General features: G+C 48.3%; 1 protein-coding gene across 2 annotated transcripts; it reads right to left on the reverse strand.

Moving 5' to 3' along the window:
* Nucleotides 1-557: 557 nt before the first annotated feature.
* LOC115332506 lies at nucleotides 558-20,291 on the reverse strand. 2 transcript variants are annotated; one of them, XM_040503162.2, is made up of 3 exons: nucleotides 19,953-20,079; nucleotides 11,791-12,108; nucleotides 558-2,247 (listed from the first exon to the last, which is right to left on the reverse strand). In XM_040503162.2, the coding sequence occupies exons 2-3, from the start codon at nucleotides 12,100-12,102 to the stop codon at nucleotides 1,294-1,296; spliced, it is 1,266 nt and encodes a 421-aa protein (XP_040359096.1). In that variant the 5' UTR covers nucleotides 12,103-12,108; nucleotides 19,953-20,079; the 3' UTR covers nucleotides 558-1,293. The 2 variants fall into 2 exon arrangements, with proteins under 2 accessions (XP_040359096.1, XP_040072391.1); XM_040216457.3 differs by having other exon boundaries at nucleotides 559-2,247; nucleotides 19,949-20,291.
* Between the last annotated feature and the right edge of the window lie 929 nt (nucleotides 20,292-21,220).

The raw sequence follows: 21,220 nt of genomic DNA on the forward strand, positions 1-21,220 counted from the left end.
CTAAACCAAGCAAAAAAAGAAACAAAAAAGAGAATTGCCGTTTTAGAATTTTAAATATAGTCGGTTACAAGTCAAGAAGGTAGGAGAAGCTCCTCCCACAAGCGTGATGCGCCCGTTTCAAATTTCTCCGCAGTCGAAAGAAGAGTTCGCTGGAAACGCTCCTTGTTCCGCTTCAATGGATTCCCACTTGTCTCCGATCCCACTTTTTTAAGAAAGCGACCTTTGTATTCATCGGAGAGGGAACCGAGCCCCTGAAAGCAGCCTTTGTATCCATCGGGGGGAAGCTAATCCCCGAAAGTCGTATTTGTTTCCGTCGGTGGGGGAAAACTCTAATCTCCCTCTCGTGGCTTCCACAATGCTAAGTCGAAGTCGAAAGATAAAGCAAATATGTACAGAAAGGCAAGACCCTCCTCGCGCGTTGGCCGCGACGTCACGGAAACGGTGGGACGCTATTGGATGCGGAGGTGGCGGAGGGATATGGCATTCCCTTTGAGGGGCATTTGCCGCTACCTTCTTAACCTGTAACCGACTATAGCACAAAAATAGTCACATAGCCAACCGCCAAATTTCGACGCCAAATGAAGTACCAAGTAGCTCAATTTGACTATTAATAACCCAACCTGGCAACCCTGTTCATCAATTGGCTTGCAATAAGCGGTGCAAGTTTTGTTCCTTTTGGCATTTTTTTAATAATTCAAACATGTCAAGTTGTCATTTTTCAGAAAATGAGGTAGTGTCATGGACGACAGAAAAAGGTGTACAGAGTAGTAATGATACTCTGACAGAGGAAAAGTAACCCTTATAGCTACAAACAGCACAATTTTATGATCATGCATCTGAAACAGCATACAACACAAAGCTGAATAACTAAACAATTTCTCGACAAGACACAATCAGTGTAAAAGCTAAATAAAACAAAAAAAAAAGATGAAGCATAACTAAGCAAAGCTTTATAACTAAGACGTCGCTCTTGACTGCTTACATTCTTAATTAGGTCTGAACTGCAAAACCAAATTACTGTGCAATCCAAATTAAAACTGAAAAAAAGATGGGTTCAAGCTTTCTTAGCTAGCTAAAAAAAAAAAAAAAACAGATTAGAGTACTTTTCACCAACAGAAGGGAAACAATTTCACCAAATTCACCAACAGAGGGCAAACAATTATTCCAACATCGCATCCAAGGAAAAAATATAGCAATCAGGATCCTTTTTCTGTATAAAGCTGTCGAAAAAGATACAAAGCACTTTCTGCAAAGCTATACAAACCAGTACTTGCTTCATCCTAATTAGACAAATTACGGCTGCACCTCCAAAAACAAGTGGAGTGTATCGCTTTCAATAAACCCGCCTGTTTCAAGCTTTTCTGCTGTTGTCAGGATTGTTGCTCCATATGGATGATTTCCCTTTCCTTTGGGCCTCAGAAAGCAACATTCGCGTTCTTCATCAGTAGAGTCACCAGGATTTAACGTTTCTGAAATCATGTTTGATTGGTCTTTGGGGTGAATGACACCAACCGTGTAAACCTTGCGAAAGGGCCACTCCAGCTGCAGGTCTTGTTTCCCGGGGTATATCTTTATGTAGCACCCAATGGGGCCCTTACCCTTCTTTAGGTCTAGTTCAAAAACTTGGGAGACACTATAACCATAAATAACCCTTGGGGGACTCTCCGTCAACTGCAACCCTGCCTCAAGTGCTTTCTTCTTCATGTCTGCCCACCCCTCAACGTACCAGTGGACCCTCACAGGCTTACAACAGCCTAGCAAACGGAGCTCCTTGCTCACATGGTCTTTGTAGTCCGCCATCGCTGCCTGAAGAACTCGCCGTTTTTCGGCGAAACCAGTGGTGCAGACCGTGTTAAGGTTGTTGAGCTGTTCAGCAAGCTTGGAAGCCTCAGCCTCCAATTGGCCCTTGCACCTTGCACCCTCTGCCCTGACGTCTTCGCTGCACCGGTTCAGGCTGGTCTGCAGTGACATGAGGTCCTCGGAGATCTTTCCCGTGGCTCTCTTTATCTCGAGACAAGCACTGTCGACGTCCTTGAGGTGTTCTGTTGCAAGGTTGTCGGTAGGTGCAAACTTTGCTTCGTGAATGCGGCAGTCAGTGTTGAAGTGCTCCAAAATGTTCCACTGCAACACTGAAGAGTGGCACAGGCAACAAGGCACGACGCTGAAGCCACACTCCTTGTAGTGGTCCAAGAGGCTGGCTGCGGTGCCAATGAAGCTGCAGCCTTTAGGTGCATTCCAGCAGGCAACCTGGGAAGGATGAAAAAATACATGAAATATGCGTAAAAATGTGTGTCATCACACAATGTAGATGCCAGGAATGTATGAGCATGGTTCAGTTTCTACATTATAGATTAACAGTATTAACGCTGTGCAGATGCTGTTGACATCAGACGTGTTCGTAACAACCAGGCCTACTTCAAGTGTCGTCACTGTCGTTGTGTACTGTTCCTCTCTCTCCCCTCACTAAGTTGTTAACTCAAGCGGTGGGCACAACCTGTCACATAAGGACAGTGATGGAAGCCGCATTTGACCTTCCATAGAAGGTTTCGTAGCAGACAAAATATTGGCTTGGAACAGCCAGTGACGCTTTTGGAGCAGATGCTTGGTGCCAACATCTGTTTGCACATTGTGGAAAAGACGTCCGAGCTCCACAGTTTTATGGCTTGAACTGTTTGTTTTTATTTCTTGCGCATCAGGAAGCTCGCGCAGCGAGGTTAGAAAAAAAAATAAAAAATCTTTCATCTCTCAAAGCTGGATCCCTGGCAGCATGGATCACGGAAATATAAATAAAATTGTAGTTGATCCATTGGTGGCAATAGAAGGAGGAAAGGGTGTGGGGAGTTATGGTGGCCCATGAAACACTTCTTGGTTTCTTGGTTTTCTGGATTGTTGAAAGTTGCTCAGAGTATGAAGGATGAGAATTTGAGTCCTGAAATGCGGGTTTGATTCGGTCCATAGCAACGATTTCTTGGTGTCTGTTAATGTCAAGAGTCATGGTCTTCTTGGTGCGCTCGAGTATCTTAACCCCTTGACTACTCATTTTTTTTTTCTTTAAAGATCGTACAGAAAGCTTTATTTAAATCAAGCAATTTGCATCAAAATAAAGAAAAACGTTTCCTTGGCTTTCAGGCGTAGTCTCGTGCTCTATACCAGGACTTCTGGTCGTCTCCTCTTCTTCAGTAGTTCTTCACAGTATGATAGAAATCGAGAGATTAGCAGAAACCTCACATAGGACATCATTTTGCCGAAAATTGGGGTCTCCCCTATGGACCTCTTGGACCAGTTCATTTTTTCACTTGCGTCATAATGATGCACAAGGCAAAGTATGCCTTTATCTCATCCGGAGTGGTGTCAAACCATTGCTCCTCATAGCATTTCTTGGGACGATCCTCATCGCCCATCTCTTGTTCGGCGTAGCGATTTGTCTCAGCAGAGACAGACGCCCAAAAATCATGACTTGCAAACACGGAAAAGGTCGACAAGGCGCTTGTCTTCTCACCAAGACTGCGTTGAACCCTTGCTGACACACCTGGGGTTTCTACAAAGGTGAACTGAGCAGGCTGGTTGTCCCTCTTCTCCCAGTTCCACTGACGTGCAGACGCCGAAGTCGATGAAATGCTTTCAGGATTCGCATCGTTTTCAACACTTTTCTCACAGTCCGTTGAACTCTCATCGGATTCCGAGTAATCGGAAAGGCAGCAGGATTCGTCGTCAGAAATACTGGCGCATTCATCACTTTCAAAAAGAAGTCTTTGTATATCTTCGTCCGCCAAAGCAGACCTCCGCGCCGAAGACATATTTTTGGCGCGCTTGCTTACAATAGTGCGCTTATTTTTTGTCAATGGAGCGCCCTCTCTCTGTCAAAAGGCAAAGCAAACAAGAAAAGAACCCAAGGTAAACAGGAGCAACAGGGGTAGTGCTGCCATCTGCCGCAGAGCTCACAAAACAAGCTCTGAAACTGAAACACGAGTCACACTCGTGGTCGGGTTTCATGGTCCGTGAATGGCGGCACGAGTGACAATCGTTATTAGTAGGCAAGGGGTTAAAAGGTCCATCATATGGTGGCGTGAGACTTTTCTTTTTAACTTCTTTCCGGACGAATGCGTGCTGGAAGTTTTCAGATCTTGACTTACGAAGACCTTCTGAGAATGGGGCATTTGAGGTTGTGTGGGCTGCAGTTCTTGAATGAAATGCCTCAAGTTGTCTAACTATGCATGTTGTGGAACTGGTGGAGTGCTCTTGTAATGTCAAAAAATTCTCCAGGGAGCTTTAGTGGCGATCCATAGACCAGTTCAGCCGAGGTGCATTCCAGGTCTCGTCTGAAGACGGAATGAAGGCTGAGAATGACGAATGGGAGATGGTTGACCCTGCCAAGTCGTTCATCTCGTGCAGTGATTGCTGCCTTGAGCTGTCGGTGTAACCTTTCCACCATGCTGTTGGCTGACGGGTCGTATGAGGTAGCACGCACGTGGTGCATGTCGAGGATCTGGGCTAAGGCAACAAACAACGAGCATTCAAATTGTCATCCCCGGTCCGTAGTGACGGTGGATGGACATCCGAAGCGGGATATCCAAACCTCGATAAAGGTCTTGGCGATTGTCTCGGCGGTGATGTCAGCCAGGGGAGTAGTTTCAGACCACCTCGTGTAGCAGTCGACGCAAGTCAGGATGTACGTGAAGCCTTGGCATGATAGCAGGGGGCCCACGAGATCGAGGTGAGCATGGTCGAACCGTGCTGAGGGCGCACGAAATGGTCTCAAGGGTGTGACGGTGTGTCGGCTCACCTTAGAGCGCTGACATTGAAGGCAGCTCGTGGCCCAACCTCGTACATCCACGTTCATTGTAGGTCACACATAGCGAGCTGTCACCAGTCGCTGCGTGGCTCGGATACCCGAGTGGCTGATGTTGTGGAGGTGGTCGAAGACCTGCCAACGAAGTGCCAATGGGACGAAAGGTCGAGGATTTCCCATGGTCATGTCGCTGAGGGTGGTACCAATGCAAGTAGGGAGAGGAATCCGCTTCAACACGAAAGACCTCAGCGTCTCAGGGTGGTTATTCAGCTCAGGGTCGTCTCGTTGCACGGTAGCGATGTGCTCGAAGTCCACTCCTCCAGGTAGCACCAAAAGGGATTCGACGCGAGAAAGAGCGTCCGCTTCTGAGTTGTCTTGTCCTTTGATTTGACGGAGATCTACCGTGAACTCTGAGACGCAGGGGAGTTGTCGAATTTTCCGGGAGCAGGATGCTGTGTGATTTCCATGAAACACTTAGGTCACGCAAGGGCTTGTGGTCTGTTAGGACATGGAACTCGTGGCCTTCCAGGATGTACCTAAAGTGCCTTAGGGCAAGGCAGATGGCAAGGAGTTCACGTCTGAACGTACTATATCGCGCTTCCGCAGGTTTCGGTTTCTGAGAGAAGAAACCTCGTGTCCTCCACTTGCCGTCGAGAAGCTGCTGTAGTGCAGCACCTGCAGCTGTACTAGACGCGTCGGTCATGAGACGGGTAGCAGCCTCAGTTCGTGGATGGACAAGCAGGGTTGCGCTGACCAAGGCTTCCTTCACGGCGAAAAAAGCTGATGCAACTTCATTGGTCCATTTAAGTGATGATGATGGCGCTTTCTTGGTCTTCAGCAAGTCCGTCATAGGCTGTAGAATTTCGGCACAGTCAGGAATAAATTTACAGTGGACTTTTACTAGTCCGAGAAACTCGTGAAGCTAGGTAGGTTGAGAGAACTCACGGATTGCCCGGACTTTTTCTTTGAGTGGTAGGATGCCCGACCATGTTATGCTTTGGCCTAGAAAGTCCAGCACGTCGACATTGAAAACGCACTTCTTCGTGTTGAAGACGAGCCCGTACTCCTGCAGCCGGTCGAACAAAAGTTGCAGATGTCGCTCGTGTTCTTCCGGAGAGGAACTGGCCACGAGAATATCATCAACAAAAGCAAAGATGAAGTGAAGGCCTCTGGTGACTTCGTTTATAAGGCGTTGGTAAGCCTATGTGGAGTTTCGGAGGCCGAAGGACATCCGAACATGCTCAAAGAGTCTGAACAGAGTTGTGATGGCGGTTTTGGGCACATCCGCTGGCTCGACTGGGATCAGGTGGTAGGCCTTAATAAGGTCTACCTTGCTGTAGATGCTGGTATCGGCGAGGCCAGCGGAGGAATCGTGAATGCAGGGGTGTGACATTGGCACCAATTGCGCCATTTTGATACAAACCTAATTTTCTGCGCCTAGTTACGCCAAAAACGCAAAACCGGTCGAAATTGCGCCACATTGCTCCGAAACAACTAAAAAAAAAAAAGTTTGCAGCCACGCTAGACTTTGCGGGAAACAAGAGCTTGGTTGGCAACATTCAATCTCCTCGTAGTAAAGTACACGACACCGGTACAGGGTGGCGCAAGGAACCGCCGGATTCGAAGGTTTCAGCTTCTATACCTATAATACGTGGTCTTTTCCCGATTTTCCTACTACTTTCCACTGTCATTTGCTGCATGCTAATGGTGCGCTGTCACGCGGTCTTGCTGTCTGGCTGAGGGAGGTAGGATGCACAGGCTATTAAGATGAGCAAACCTAAGTATCTCTCGTTGTGAGAGTAAACCTTTTCTTAAAAGTGCTAATGAGCGCCTCCATTGTGCAATTGTTCATTCGTGTCTGTAATCTCGTCGAAATGGACGTCGCCGTCGCCGTGAGTACTTTCGGTTATCACGCACGTGCTTCCAGTGCGTGAGCATTCGAATGAATCGGTCACACACCCATATTTAGCGTCCATGTGGTGCTCATAGTTTTTCTACCAATTTACTATTTACCTTGTGACTCACTTTTGTGGGGAGTGTTCTTCTATCTGCACTGCTTTCTACGAGCGTCCGATCGCTGTCTGGTTGTAGTAAACTGTGCTTCCCTGCTTATGCTCTGGAATCACCGCTTTAAAAAGTTTTGCACTACAATTGCACTTTGGCACCAGTTCGTATAAGCTTGAGGTACCTGGTGCCCACCTAACTTTGCGGCAAGCCTGTGTTTCCTGTCCTCATCTATGCGCATAAAACTCGGTGTTTGGCTTTTCTGTTTTTCTTTCTTTTATATTTTATCTCAGTGCGTATCGGCGCGGATGACTTATTGGAACCAGGGTAAACAAAAATACCAATTAAAAAAGAAAAATTTTATTTATGTGATTTATATCTTTCTACGCTTCTACGATTTATGCAAGATGTTTTATGATTTAAGTTGCTGATAAGCTGCTCTAACATTTTCTGCTCCTAATCTGCTCCAAACTGTAGACTTTTGTGCTTCTAAGTTGCTCCAAAATGCATAAACTGCTGATCGAAAACAAGAATTTTGTGCTCCTGAGCTGCTCCAAACTCCAGATTTTTCTGCTCCAAATATTGCTCTAAAACCTCTTTCATCTATCTCACCCCTGTGAATGTGGCAAGGGGTACCGGTCGGGTACCATGCACGCATTCAAGGCTCGATAATTTCCGCATGGCCTCCGGTCATTTGGATCTTTCTTAGGGACCACGTGAAGGCGCCACACTCTTTTGCTGGAAGAGGGGCGGATGATGCCAAGCTCCAGCATAAGTTTGTATTCTCTTTGCGCGATGTTAAGTCGCTCGACGAGGAGTCGAAGAGGTCTCTCAGACTGGAGGGCTGTTGATAATGACGTGATGTGTCATGGCGTGCTTGGCTGGTATCTCTGTGTTGCACGGTCGGGTTATGGCAGGCTATTCTGCAAAGATGGCTTCATATCTTGAAGATGCCGCCAAAAGGCGCATCGGAGAAGCTTCAAATGGTGACAATACCCTGAATGGTGAACAATGTCGTAGCATGCATGAGGCTTCTGCCACGCATGTTAACGGCCAGGCCAAAGTTCGCCAAGTAGTCCGCTCCCAGTATGGCCTCGCAAAGAACTGCAACAATGAAGACCCAGTGGAATAGTCGCCGCAGTCCAAAGTTGATGGTGAGGGATCTCTGGCCATAGGTGGCGATGCCAGAGCTGTTGACTGCTCGTAGGAGCCTGGTGTGCTGTGCCTGCTGACAGGACGCTAACCTCGGCCCCTATGTCCACCGAAAAACGTTGGCAAGAGATCTTATATATGACATAAAACAAGCGGCTCGGGTGTTGGCCATAGTCACTTGTCGCCATTAGTGACGAGCCGTGAGGTTTCCCGACCAGGAACATGGTTGTTGGCAGCGCGTGGCACGTTCTGCATACCACCTGTGGTACCAGCACAGCGATCTCTCGGCTGACCGTGAGGTGCGTCCCGAGGATGAACTGGTTTAAGAGATATCTCGCCTCGTTCGTTGGGAAGGTGCCTCCTGCGACGGCCTCACAACGGCAAGAGCGCAGGACAGCTGTTCCATGCGCGCCTCGAGTGTTGTAAGGGCAGCTTTCTAGGCAGGTGGCGTGATTGTCGCGATGAACGGTGAAGCGTACCCAGCGGTGCGGTCCGCAAGCATCACCAGACCGTCAAGTGGCATGTCGTCCGCAGTTGCCAGAACCATGCCTATTCCTTGTGGGAGTTTCTGGAGAAATAGCTCTCGCAGCGTAGGGTACTAGGAGCCGGAGACTTGGGGACCGAGCAATTACCACATCTGGTCAAGAAGTTGAGATGGGCGGCAGTCTCTAAGCCCCTGGGCTGGGAGCAGCTGCTGGATCCTCATGCGCTCCAAAGCTGTCGTCCGCTCGAGGAGGAATCCCTTCAGGTGGTCATAGGCGTCGTCAGGGGGAGGCCGGGACAGAATGTCGTCTGGGCCCTTGGCGACTGGCGGAGGGAGGGAGGCGATGACATAGTAGAACCGAGACAGCTGGGATGTTATACGGTGGAGGTGAAACTGAGCCTCGACTTGCATTATCCAGATTTCGGCCAAAAGGGCAGAAGCCGGAGCTGGATGGCCGTGTGGGGAACGAAAAGGCACGCCGTCGTTGGTAGTAGCACCATACCCGCCAACCTGTGGACTTTCAAATTCGTAAAACTCCCGTGACCGCAACCGCACGCATGCACAGGGGCGGGGGGTGTTTACGCGAAGCAATGTGCAGCTTAATCAGCCTCAACATCGTGCGAAACGCTTACATCACACGTGCACGTGCTAAAGAATCCAAACTTCTCTCCCTTTTTGGACGGCACGAAGCACGGGAATTCCGACGTGTAGGACTTTAGGAACACCTGAAAGCACCTCTCTTGAGGTTTGGAGTTCGCCATTGCGCCGCGAAGCCACCGCGACCAGGGCAATGCTACGATTACACGTGCAACAGACACACAGACGCCGCATTGCTCGCCTCGAAACTGGCCCAAACAGAGGCCCAAACACGTCTGGACGTGCCGAACCATTGTGCGCCGCCGAACACACGAACAAAGGCTTTGGGCTTTGGTTTGGGTTTGGATCCGTGGCCACCAAATAGACGGATAGTAAAAACCACGGCGCTGCCGTGGACGGTACCTATCGCCCTCTTGTGGCTGTGTAAGACACTGCCAGCAACGGTTTTACAAAAAAAAAAAAAAATTTATATTTTTTTTTGTAAAATTTGAAGCAAGATTCGTAAAATCAAAAAATTAGTCCCAATTCGTACATTTTATGAAAAATTCGGAAGAGTTGGCAGGTATGTAGCACTGTCTTGTGCCAGGCTCTGCATGCCGGTCGTGGTCATGGCACGAGGCAGCAGGGGGCCTCCGGATTCCGGGTTACCAGTTTGTGGAAAAGGCGCCCAAGCTCCATGGTGTTCTGGCCCAAACTGTCCGTTTTTATTTCTCGCGCATCAAGAAGCTCGCACAGCAAGCTTAAAAAAACAAGAAAAAATTCTTCACTTCTCGGAGCTAAATTCTGTACACATCGCTTGAAAAAAAAAAAGTTACGGCATCACTGTACAAGTTTATCCTTGATAATGATTGAGGATTCCTCTTTTATACTGGAGCATATTACTTATCACCTTTTGTAATAAGAATATATAGAGCACAAAGGGAACACAGAGCCTGCTTTTTTACGAATCAGCCTCTGGTCAGGGCAGGTTCCATATACAATAGGTATTAAATAAAACGGTTGAAAATTAATTAAACTGCAACACTTCAGTTGAGATAAAGTCGCCCCCCCCTCCCTCTTTTGCATTTAATAATTTATTTAGCCCGTAAATGGATTTTTTGTAATGCCTGCAAAAACTGGCTAATTCGTTAAGATGTCTAAAAAGAAATATGTCTCTCTAACATCATGAACTGCAGAAACAATGACTCACCAATACCATGGGAACCTACACTCGCTTCCTATAAGTGACACTGCTAGTTTTCGACGTTGGAACCGAAGTGCAGTCAAGTTTGCTGCTCTTTGGATAGAATGGTGGACGGGAACTAGCTAGACTACCTTTTTTATTCAAACAAGACCGCCATGTTTGTTTCTCTTCCTCGGAAGAGCATTTTAAAATTAGAGGTTAACCTAGAATCGAGACCGAAAGAATTTGAGTAGTAGAGAGAACAATTTCCGAGCTGAACGCGCGAAACCAGGTGCTCCACTGTGTCAGCCACTTCACTGCCTCTCACAACCGTGCGCTGGAAAGAGGCAGTGGAGGCTTTCGCGAGGTGGCGCAAGCCGCTGCCCGATTAAAAGGGTTTAACCGAATCCATCCATCCATTCATCCGAAGATTGGCACGGGCAGCTCAACTGCCACGGTGCACTGTAGCCATAGAATGGAGATATGTGGTTGACACGATAATCAAGTGATACCACCGAGGTAAAAAATCCTTCTTCTGCCTTATCACAGTACCCATTGTCCCACTATTTTATTAATTTTTCTTGCGGCTTTTAGCTCCTAATACTGCCGACATCATCTGAAAATTCAGACGATGATGAGGCCAGCAATGAGCAACGTATGCTCCCTTTCACTTTAAGTCAAAGCGCAGCCGACACAACAAGCCAATGGGAGGGGCCAATCAAACAGCATTAAAAGCACGCCATCATGCCATTCAATATTCCTCTGCAATTCAAAAAGCCGCAAGAAAAAAAAAGGGGGGGTTACTCTTTTCAACATAAGACAAGTGCAATTGTCAACTACAAAAAATAACACGCAGCCGAAGGTTTCTTCAACCGCTAAGCAAAAATGAATGCACGGTTCTCTCGCCAGCCACTGCCCCTAACACCCGTCATGCATAAATGGTTCAAAATTCTGTCTAGAACAATAAACAAAACAGGGTCACTAAGCACATCTATGTGTCAAAGGCAGTCCAGCTGTACGTACGTAATGTAGTACAAGGCTGTTAAGACTCTGAGCTTTTTTTTCAACTTTTAGAACTCTTTTCGTCTTGGGGACACAGGAGGGGAAAGGGGACATGCTCACCAGGGAGCCATGGGCTGTACATTGACCCGCGAAAAGCCGCATGCAATTCGCGAGCCGCAGTTAATTTGACCACCCTTGGGCTCGACCAATCAAGCGCAGCGACTTCCCTATAACTTGAACTTTTTAGTATGTGTGTTTGTGGATGTATGTGTCTGAGCCTTCGACTGTGCTCTGACCTAAGATAAAATGAATCTATATGGTGAGTAGATACTAGAGAGTGCCGAATAATACCAATTTCCTTTCCTTTTACATTTCTAAAAATTAAAACCAACCAATAATAAAGCTTTTATATTTTGCTTTGCTTAAGGCTATCATTGCAGGTGTGGCACAATTTTCAGCTTTTTTGGTGCAAGATGCAACACACTTTTGTTTGTGGCACTTCCATCACTGCAGAGTGATTCCGGTTGTATTGAGATCAGGCAAATGAAAATGAGGAGACCTTTCAATTACGACAACCGCAGAGACATTATATCTACTTACCGTACGGTTCAAGATGTACTTGAGAGAGACGTCCAGCTGTTCAACGTCATCTTCGCAGAACGGCTTCTGGTCGACGGGACAAGAGCTTCCTGTGTTGACGCACCGAGCGTGGCACTTTGTGCACAGTGTGTGTACGCAGGGAAGCCTGACTGCTTTCTTGTACACGACGCCGCACAGGGCACAGGCTCTCTGCGCAATGATGGGCTCTTGGAACAGTGTGGGCCTCCAATCAAGGGCGTCAGAGAACTCAGCAACCCTGAAGTATGTCATTTCCAGTTTCAAACCGTAGCACACTCCGTTGTCGGCAGACATCGAATGCTGCAAAATGAATAACACCTCATTGGAAGATTGTACATCATTGTTCAATACATTTTGGTGAGCACATCGCAACCTGATGTTCTTGGTGATACCCACTCTGCTTGTTTACGAAACCAATAATAAATTTCTTTGCTTTACTGATTTCTTTAATATCAAATTGTTTCTTTTGAAATCTCTTATAGCTTCACTTTTCCCCAGGGGCATTTTTAAGGAAGGTGGGGCGAGAGGTTGAAAGGGAAACTAATAAAGTAGGTTCTAAAATAAAGTAGGACTCGAGAAGATTAATAGAATCGCAATCAGTAAATGATAGATACATTAAAAAGATCAAATAAATCAAAATATTCTTTTATATTTTATGATTTTGCATTTGTACCTTTTTTATAAAAACGTACAAAGGGTTCAACAAGGGTATTCGGCAAGCTAGGCAACCATCGCTGAGCCAGAAACCGAGGCAATGTGCACAGAAAGGCGTTCGACGAAACGTCACAAAGTGTGTTGATGAAAGGAACTGTCCATGAAAGGTTGCAGTGTTGACGAAACAGTCTATAGATGAAAGGTCGCAGTGTTGATGAAACGGTCTGTAGATGAAATGTCAGTGGACGAACGTAGTGCAAACGCCGGTGCGTGTCAGAATCAAAAGAGGCAGGAATCGAACCCCTGATCTCTTTGTTCTGTAGCGCAATCAGACCTTGGTGCGTAACTGGAACAATCCAAACTGGCTGTTAACACAAGATTGTAAACAGAATACAAATATGGCCAGTCAAAGTGCACCCGTGAATAACAATCTTTTGAAGCCACAGTACCAACTCTTAACTACGGGCGGCAACGCTTTCAACTGAACGTTTCAAGGAGAAGTCAGGCTCTTTAAATCAACCGCAAAATTCTGTTTCTTAACCTATCGCGCTACAACATTGTACAGTGTTGCCCACAGATGGTGCTTTATTTTTTTTGTAAAATTTTCAAAGAGTGAATTTATTTGAGGAAAAGGTAAAGAAAGAAAAAGGCTTAGCTCCTATGGAAATGCAGCGAAGCCACCGGTCTTCTAACAATACGGCGCCGTTTCGCACGGGAGACCTGAGATGGCACAAGCGGTCGCGACGCCAACTGCCGTCAACGAACGCACATACAGCGCCGAGAGCCGGCGTCTTTAACAGACAATCTTTTCGACTCAAAGCGGAGTGCGTCCCTCAGCGGCGATAGGCGCAGAAGAAAAAACAGGCGCGGTAATAACAAAGAACTGCAAAGCAGACGACATCAGCGGCGGCGTAGACTTTCCATTTTCCCGAGGGGGACAGGCTGAGAAGTTCTCCAGGGGGGGGAAGGGGTCCAGCTGCGCTTTACCTTCTCGCCAGAACTGGAGATTGAAGCTAACGAAAGCACGCTGGGATTCCATTTCCCATGTATTTTGTCAATAAAGGCAATGTGGGCGTTATTTTGTTTACATGCCACTACCATACTCTGTTTCACACTTGGCATATAACGCTTTCAAAGCTACTGGTGCGAGCATGAGGCCCGATCTCGTTGATCATTTGCATACGTGCTCGAGCAAACAAAACCATAGACAAAGCCACGTGCTCGCGCCAGTAGCTTTGGCAGCGTTGCATATACTAAGTATGAAACGAAGTATAGAAGCTCGTTACATGGCGCGTAAACAGCGTCTCGGTAAGGATCATGGCCTGGGCCCGGGGGGGGGCACGAGCCTTGATGGCCTCCCGTAGTCTACGTCTATGGACACCAGTACCCCGAAAAAAACAGTTAGATATCCCGACAAACCATTATTTTAATTGATTATGTGTCCATTCAATATGTTTTATTAGTAAGGATGATAAAATAATGCATTGGCAATTAATATCAGAAAAGCTCACGCCGCTTTTGACTCGAAAAGATAGTCTGCTAAAGACGTCGGCTCTCGGCGCTGTATGCTCGTTCGTTGGCGCCAGTTGGCGTCACGACCGCTTGTGCTATCTTGCCTCCCATGCGAAAACTTCCTCGAGACGTCGAGCAGTGGGGATGCGTCTCCCTTGCGCTCCTGGATTTTCGGCGTTTCGCCGCGGAACCTGGCCCCTTGGGAACGAGTCTTAACTCTTTTCTATCAGTGGACGACATAGCGAAGCCACGAAATCGTCGTTTTACACAAAAATTCCGCAAGAAAAGCCTATTTCGGACGGAATTTCAAGTCGGGCGGCTAGGCCTAACGCTTTGTCCCTCACGAGGCGCCATGGCGGTCGCAACGAGGGAGTAGCGGAACTTAGCCACACTCATGAACTACATCAAGCGCGATGAAGAAAAGGAGAAGCAAGCCAGCTCCCCAGAAACAGATGCAGCGAAAGAGAAGTCGCAATGGAAGACTGTGGGTGGAAAGAAGATTTGAGTCAAATTATCGAGGAAGTTCCAGACCACCATAAAGGACGAGGACAGAGCCATACGGAGTCATTATTCGTACGAAAGGACTGGACCTGAAGACTATCGTCGTCGGTGAAATCACAGCTGCGATGCCACCGCGACCGGAGTATCACCTCGAGACATGATCGGTACGGACCTCGTGATGAAGAACACCATGAACACGATCACCATCAGGACAAACGACAAGCAAAGGGCGCAGAAGTACCTGGGTATCACCACACTCAAGTACCAGGGAGCTGAAGTCGAAACCCAAGCGTACACGGCCAACCAAAAGGAGTCCGTAAAGATAGTGGTCTTCAAATGCCTCCCAATTTCTATCCCATTCACGGACCAGGAGATCTACAAGCAAACTCAAAACCCCAAGATACCTATATCCGACGCGAAGAGGATGGGCCGGACCACTTCGATTCTCGTCACCTTCGACACCACAGAACTTCCTGGATTTATAGTATTCTACTGCTGTGCCAATAGGTACCACCCATACCAAGAAAAAAAAGCAAGCGTGCACAACGCGCCGGGAAATGGGACACCAAGCAGACTCCTGCCCGTACGAACTCAGACAAATTTGTCCCAACTGCGGCGAGGAGCACGAATTCCCCAGGAAAATTCCAGGCATGCGCACGGAGTTACGTGCACACCCAGATGCGTCATCTGCGGCGGCAGCCACTTCACCGGAGGAAAGGAATGTAAGGACAGATACAAGCCTTTGCCCGAGCCGAGGTCTCCGAAGAAGAGCACTCCAGAACAAGATCTGGAGACGGCGAAAATAGACATGGGAAAGAAGAATTTTCCAGAACTGAGTAACGTCACTATTGCGGGAGAAAACTCGGAAGAGGAGCTGAGCTACGCTCAAACCCTCCGCAAGAGGAAAGGCGCAAGCAAGAAGCAAGACTCCAATCCTAGAATTAAGGAGCTCGAAAAGAAATAAGACCTCAAACGCAAGCACGAGGAGAGTCTGCGAAAACGGGAAGAGCTCAGAAGACTCAACCAGCAACTCTTACGGGAGCTACGGAAGGAGAGGCACGGCCCAAACCTACTGGTTATGGAACCGCCTAATGAACAGACGACAGTCCAAGAAGTGGAAATGGCACCGCCTCCATCTCCGCCCAGTGTACGTCCGCGCAAGTGCACAGACTCGGAGGGCACCGTCAATTCTGTACAGACAGGCGACGAAACCAAGACCAGCAGGCCTGGGAAGGTTAGAAGAAAAGAGCAGCCTAATCAGAACGCCATCCTGGCGGGTCTAGCTAGGCTTGAGACTATGCTCAACAAAATGAAACAGAGAATGGATAACCACGACAAGGCATTCCAGAACGTATTCAAACGGCTCGAACAGCGTGCCAATGGACAACAGTAATAACATTGTCGTGTGGCAGTGGAAAACCGGAGGACTTTGCGCCCGGATTAACTCGCTCAAGATGTTGATCATAGACACGGAAACTCCTTCGGACATTATAGCGGTACAAGAATCTGGAGACAAATGTAACCTGCCAGGGTACGCAGGATTCGATGCAGAAGTTCAGCCAATCGGAAAAACGATTCATACTTTCGTCAGACGACATCTCTCAGTCAAGCAACACGAAGTAGACCTGAATGAATCGGTGAAAGCAATAGTCGCAGAAATTATACCGAAGAAAAAGAAGCACAGAAGCTTATTCATCTGCAACGTTTACTCGAACCTCAAAGACACCATAAGCGCAAGCGCCAAGGTTTTTGCGGAGACGAGCCGCGTAGCGGGTGATTCCGACACTGGTGCTGGGCGATTTCAATGCGCACAACACCATATCGGGCTACGACAGAGACACACCCAACGGGGAGGGAAATCGCCAACCAAGCCGAGTTGCACGAAGATTTTCTCCTAAACGAAGTTACAGACTATACCAGGATCGGAAACAGTGCTCAGAAAGACACAAACCCGGACCTCACGTTTGGTATCAACATCGATGACTACACGTGGCTGAACATGCGTGAAAATCTCGGCAGCGATCACTACGTCATCGAGACGAGGGTCCCCCTGGCCGGATACAAGAGCGCAAAATTCCCAACGCAGAAATGCATGGACTGGGACAAGTTCAGGCAGAAGCAGAAAGACAGGCCGTTGCACACGATCGAAGAATGGTGCGCACAGCTAGTCGAAGATCACGAGTCTGTTACGACCGAAGTAGAAAATCCCACCCAAGCCCGGACTATGGACAGTAGACTCCAGCATATGCTAGATGCTTATCGCTCCATATACAGACGACAGAGGAACACCGGAAAGCGGTACCGTAAATTGAAACAATATGCTGCGCTCAGAAATTAAATCAACAACAGTGGCAGCGAATGTGTAACGAACTGCAGGGAAGGCTTCACACCAACAGTTCATGGACCCTATTCAGGCACATGTTGGCGCCGGAAGATACCAAACTTGAGAAGCGCAAACTCCTAGCGAAACTCGTCAGAGACCTCAAGGATGAAGAAATCTACAACAAACTCAGGACGCAATACTTAGAATCTCTGCCATCTACTACTGAGATTCCAGCGGAATACGAAGGGGCCATAAACGACAAGTTGGAGCGCCCATCACCGAAAACGGAGTCAGAAAGGCCATGGCTGGAGTCAAAACGACTTCCGCACCAGGCCAAGACAAGATTACGAACCGCATGCTACGAAACCTCGACGACAATTCCATGGAGCGAATCACGGAATACTTTAACAAGCTATGGACGAGTGGAAACCTTTAAAGCCCTTTCCGACACGCCACAGTCTGCTTTATACCAAAACAGGGCAAGCCACTCATTTTGGAGAACTTGCGCCCGATTTCCCTCACATCTTGCGTGGGCAAGCTGCTGGAACACATTGTTCAAGTATGTGCTCAAGAGTACATGCAGGAGAACAACCTGTTTACGCACCAAATATTCAGGTTTCGGAGACACCTGTCGACACAAGACGTGTTTATACAGCTCAGAGAGGAAGAAGACAATAGGGAATGGACCGCTCTAGCAGCACTCGATCTGAAGAAAGCCTTTGATCGCATATCACACGCGGCTATACTCAGGCAAATCTCGGAGCTGGGACTAGGGAAGCAAACGTATAACTATGTTCGCTCGTTCCTATCAGGTAGGATGGCAAACATTCAGCTAGGAGGAGACACGTCCAAAACCTTCCCAGTAAATGTTGGCAGCGGAACTCTTCAAGGAGCAGTAGTATCTCTCTTCAACATCGCCATGCTGCCAATGTCGTGGAAACTTGACCAAGTCGCGGGGCTGCAGCATGCAATCTACGCTGACGACATCACGATTTGGACAGTGCATCACTCACCATACATGGTGAAAGTGATGGAAACCGGCGTAGAAATTGTCAAGGAAGAAGCTGCAAAGATGGGTGTGGAGCTTGCAACTGAAACATCGGCGCTTCTAGTCAGACCACCGTCGCAGAGAGCTCTAAGAGAAGAAATGGAATTCTACCTCAACCTGCAAAAAATTGACTTACTGAGAGCCAAAAAAGGTTGAATTCTCAGCATAACGGTAACCATCAAGAGGGAGCAGAGCAGTCTCATCGCGGACATCAAGAGAAACGCCGACAACGTAGCGACACTCGTGAGAAGAGCATCACGAAAGAGCTACGGATTGAAAGAGAATGGAACATGCCGACTGGTCCAAGCCTCCGTCCTCGGCAGGATAATGTACGCGGCGCCGTACATGGACCTGACCGAGGCTGCAAACAAGTAACTCAACGGAATTGTGAGAAAAGCTTTCAAGATAGCACTGGGCATACCAGTATCCACGTCTACAGAAGCGATGGAACAACTAGAAATATACAACAGCTTAGAGGAAATAAGATCTGCACAGAAGCAATCGCAAGTCCTACGGCTCTCTAGAACAGAAACGGGACGCAGGACTCTCCAGAGAATCAAGGAATGTGAACAAGTCTTCACAACCAGAAATGCAATATCCCAAGAATGGAAAGATTCGGTACAAGTCCCGCCCCTACCGAAAAACAAGGACAGGAGAGAGGCCAGAGCAAAAGCGCTGGACAAGCTCCACGGCAACCGGGAACATGTTTACCATGCGGACGCAGGCCCGTGCCCAGGAACATGGAACAAGTATGTGATGGCAGTCTGCAGCACCAACGACAAGACTACAGCCTCCGTCTCTGCGGAGAATATTGACGAGGCAGAAGAAGTAGCCGTCACCTTGGCCTTAACCATAGCGGCATCCAGAACCCAAGTCACAGTCACCTCAGACTCGAGAACGGCCATCTCGAACTTTGGTGATGGAAAGGTTGGCAAGGCAGCCCGCAAGATCCTTCAGAAGAAGACATCGCAGACAGGATCCAGATTCTCGTTAACCTGGGCGCCCGGACACTCTGGACACTCGGGGAACAAAGAGGCCCACGCACTCGTAACCCGTGCCCAACAAATCCGGGCGACGAGCTGCCAAGCCACAATGGACGGAGACCACTGCTACGGGGCCTTGCCATACGACAGAGGCCCTCGAGCGTACGATATTCTAAGAAGTACCCGAATGCAGCACAAGTTCATGGGTGCCCCTCATAAGCAGCTCTCGCGAACCCAAGAATCGACATAAAGAAGATTTCAGCTGCATAACACCCTAACTCCCCGCATGCTGAGCAGAATATGGCCGGATCTCTTCAGCGACGAGTGCAAGGAATGTGGTAGTGTCGAAGGTGGCTGGGCGCACACGTATTGGATGTGCCCGAGCAACCCGATACCAGCCACGCTCCAAAGGAGACTGGACGATCAAGACGAAGATCTCCCCTGGTGTGTGCTCCTGGCCGCAGAGGACTACGAAACATGGTTGGCAGTGATTCTAAGGACACTAGGAATAGAGCATCCGTTAAAGACCCAATTGTCGGAAAAGAGATCCCCCCCCCCCTTATTCCCCTCCCTAAGGAACTCTCGTTTTGGGTATAAGCCCATTTAATAAGGTTCAATAAAGTTGCTGACTGACTGACTACTCTCCCGTGCGAAACGGCGCCGTATTGTTTGAAGACCGGTGGCTTCGCTGCGTTTCCATAGGAGCTAAGCCTTTTTTTTTTTCTTTATTTTTTCGGGTCCATATCACATGAGCGAATGATGTTTTAGCGAACGGCGACATTTGAGCGAATCTACGTTTTAGAGAATAACGGGGGCGCGCGTTAAGCCATCCGCCGCGCTGCGCTTTGCGCCGCTTCGCGGCGACAGTCTGCGGCGGCTCATTACAAAAATGTGAACCCATTCGGCCCACCCGAAAACGCCGCTTCGCGGCGTCCTACTATTCGCTAAAGTGTCATTCGGTGAAACGTGGGCGTTCGCTAAAACGTCATTCGATCAAGTGAGTGCCTCCCTGTTTTGTATTGTCCGTTACAAACATTCCTCATGGTGCAGATGGTGTCAATCGAATGCTGAAAGTTCCAACCGCTTCGTGAACGAGTGGGAGGAAGGAAATCGGCTTACCAACCTACAAAGCTCGCTTTCTGTGAAGTGAACAGTCTTATACCAGCATTACCGACGTCAAACTTGTGCGAACGATGCAACCAACAACCGTCCACTTAACTCAAAAATGCTGCAAAACGCGCTTCGGCCTACGGATAGGCTTGGAAGAAGCCATATCAGCTGACACAATCCAAGCCAATCCAAGCTCAGGAAAAAAAATGGCGCGGGTTTTGTGACGCTGCAGTTGCTGCAGTACTCATCTTCTCACGAGCTTCGCAAGAACATCGTTGCTGGTACTTATTCTAAAGTCAGAGGAGCCATGTCCGCCATGTCCTGCTGCAACATTAACGCGGACAGCGCGGGCGCACTGACCCATCGGCCGCTGCACCACAAGAAGTAGGTACCAGGGGGGCCTATGCTCGGACAAATGTTTCATTTCTCCAAAAAAGAAACGGGAGTGACGATATCGCGTCTGATTTGTTAGAGGCTCAAATGACAAAAGTTGCCTCTTTCGTCATTTGAGTTTCTAGCTAATCAGACGCGATATCCTCACTTCTGTCACTTCTGTTTCTTTTTTAGGAGAAACGAAACATTGGTCGAACATAGCCCCCCAGTTGTAGCCAGCGGCCCCGGAATAGGGGGGAGGGGGGGGGGGGGGGAGGAGGAGGAGGAGCAATGGGGGCTTCAGCACCTGCTGACAGTTTTCAGGGGTGTGCTGGGCAATATGCTGAGCCCCCGTGCATTTGGCTCAAGGCCTCCCTCTCCCCCAGGGCCAAGGTACGGGCTAAGGGGGCTGCAGCCCATGGCCCCAGGGGGCCCCGTTCTAATCCCCAGAAATATGCAGAAAAAAATAAAAGAAAATGTTAGTTGGTTTTAGTTCAGAACAGCTCAGACCTGAAGGAGGAACAAAACTCAGAGGAGCCTCTGGGGCCTGACTTCCTGACGTTGTGCCACTTTTTTTTTTTTTTTTTCTTCAACGGGGAAACAGGGGTGGCACAAAGTTACCTTATCTAGACGAGCTGGTGTTTCTGGGCCCGTTGTAAAACTGTGCTAGAGCAACGAAATGTAACTGTTGCCTCCCACGCTCCTTGACAGAGGGAGCAAAGCTGTTGACGCTGGCAGTCCCTTTGAGGTCTCTTCTAATTGAAATCAGACTGAAGGAAGGCCACGGAGTTCTCTGTTGTACTGGGGCCCCCTCGACGCGTTTGACGGACAACAGTGTGTTGGAAAGCAAGTGTTGCCGAAGGCTACACGAACAACATGCTACACATCATTTTTTGTATATTTTTGCTC

The sequence above is a fragment of the Ixodes scapularis genome, unplaced genomic scaffold (assembly GCF_016920785.2).
Source record: "Ixodes scapularis isolate PalLabHiFi unplaced genomic scaffold, ASM1692078v2 PGA_scaffold11__112_contigs__length_91849675, whole genome shotgun sequence".
NCBI lineage: Eukaryota > Metazoa > Arthropoda > Arachnida > Ixodida > Ixodidae > Ixodes > Ixodes scapularis.

Bases quoted from the DNA above. Each gene is read 5' to 3' on its own strand.
- LOC115332506 (XM_040503162.2), bottom strand. From the start codon at position 12,102: ATGTCTGCCGACAACGGAGTGTGCTACGGTTTGAAACTGGAAATGACA. The intron at 2,248-11,790 runs GTAAGTAGATAT...CATCCTTCCCAG, and splicing joins AGTACATCTTGAACCGTACG to GTTGCCTGCTGGAATGCACC.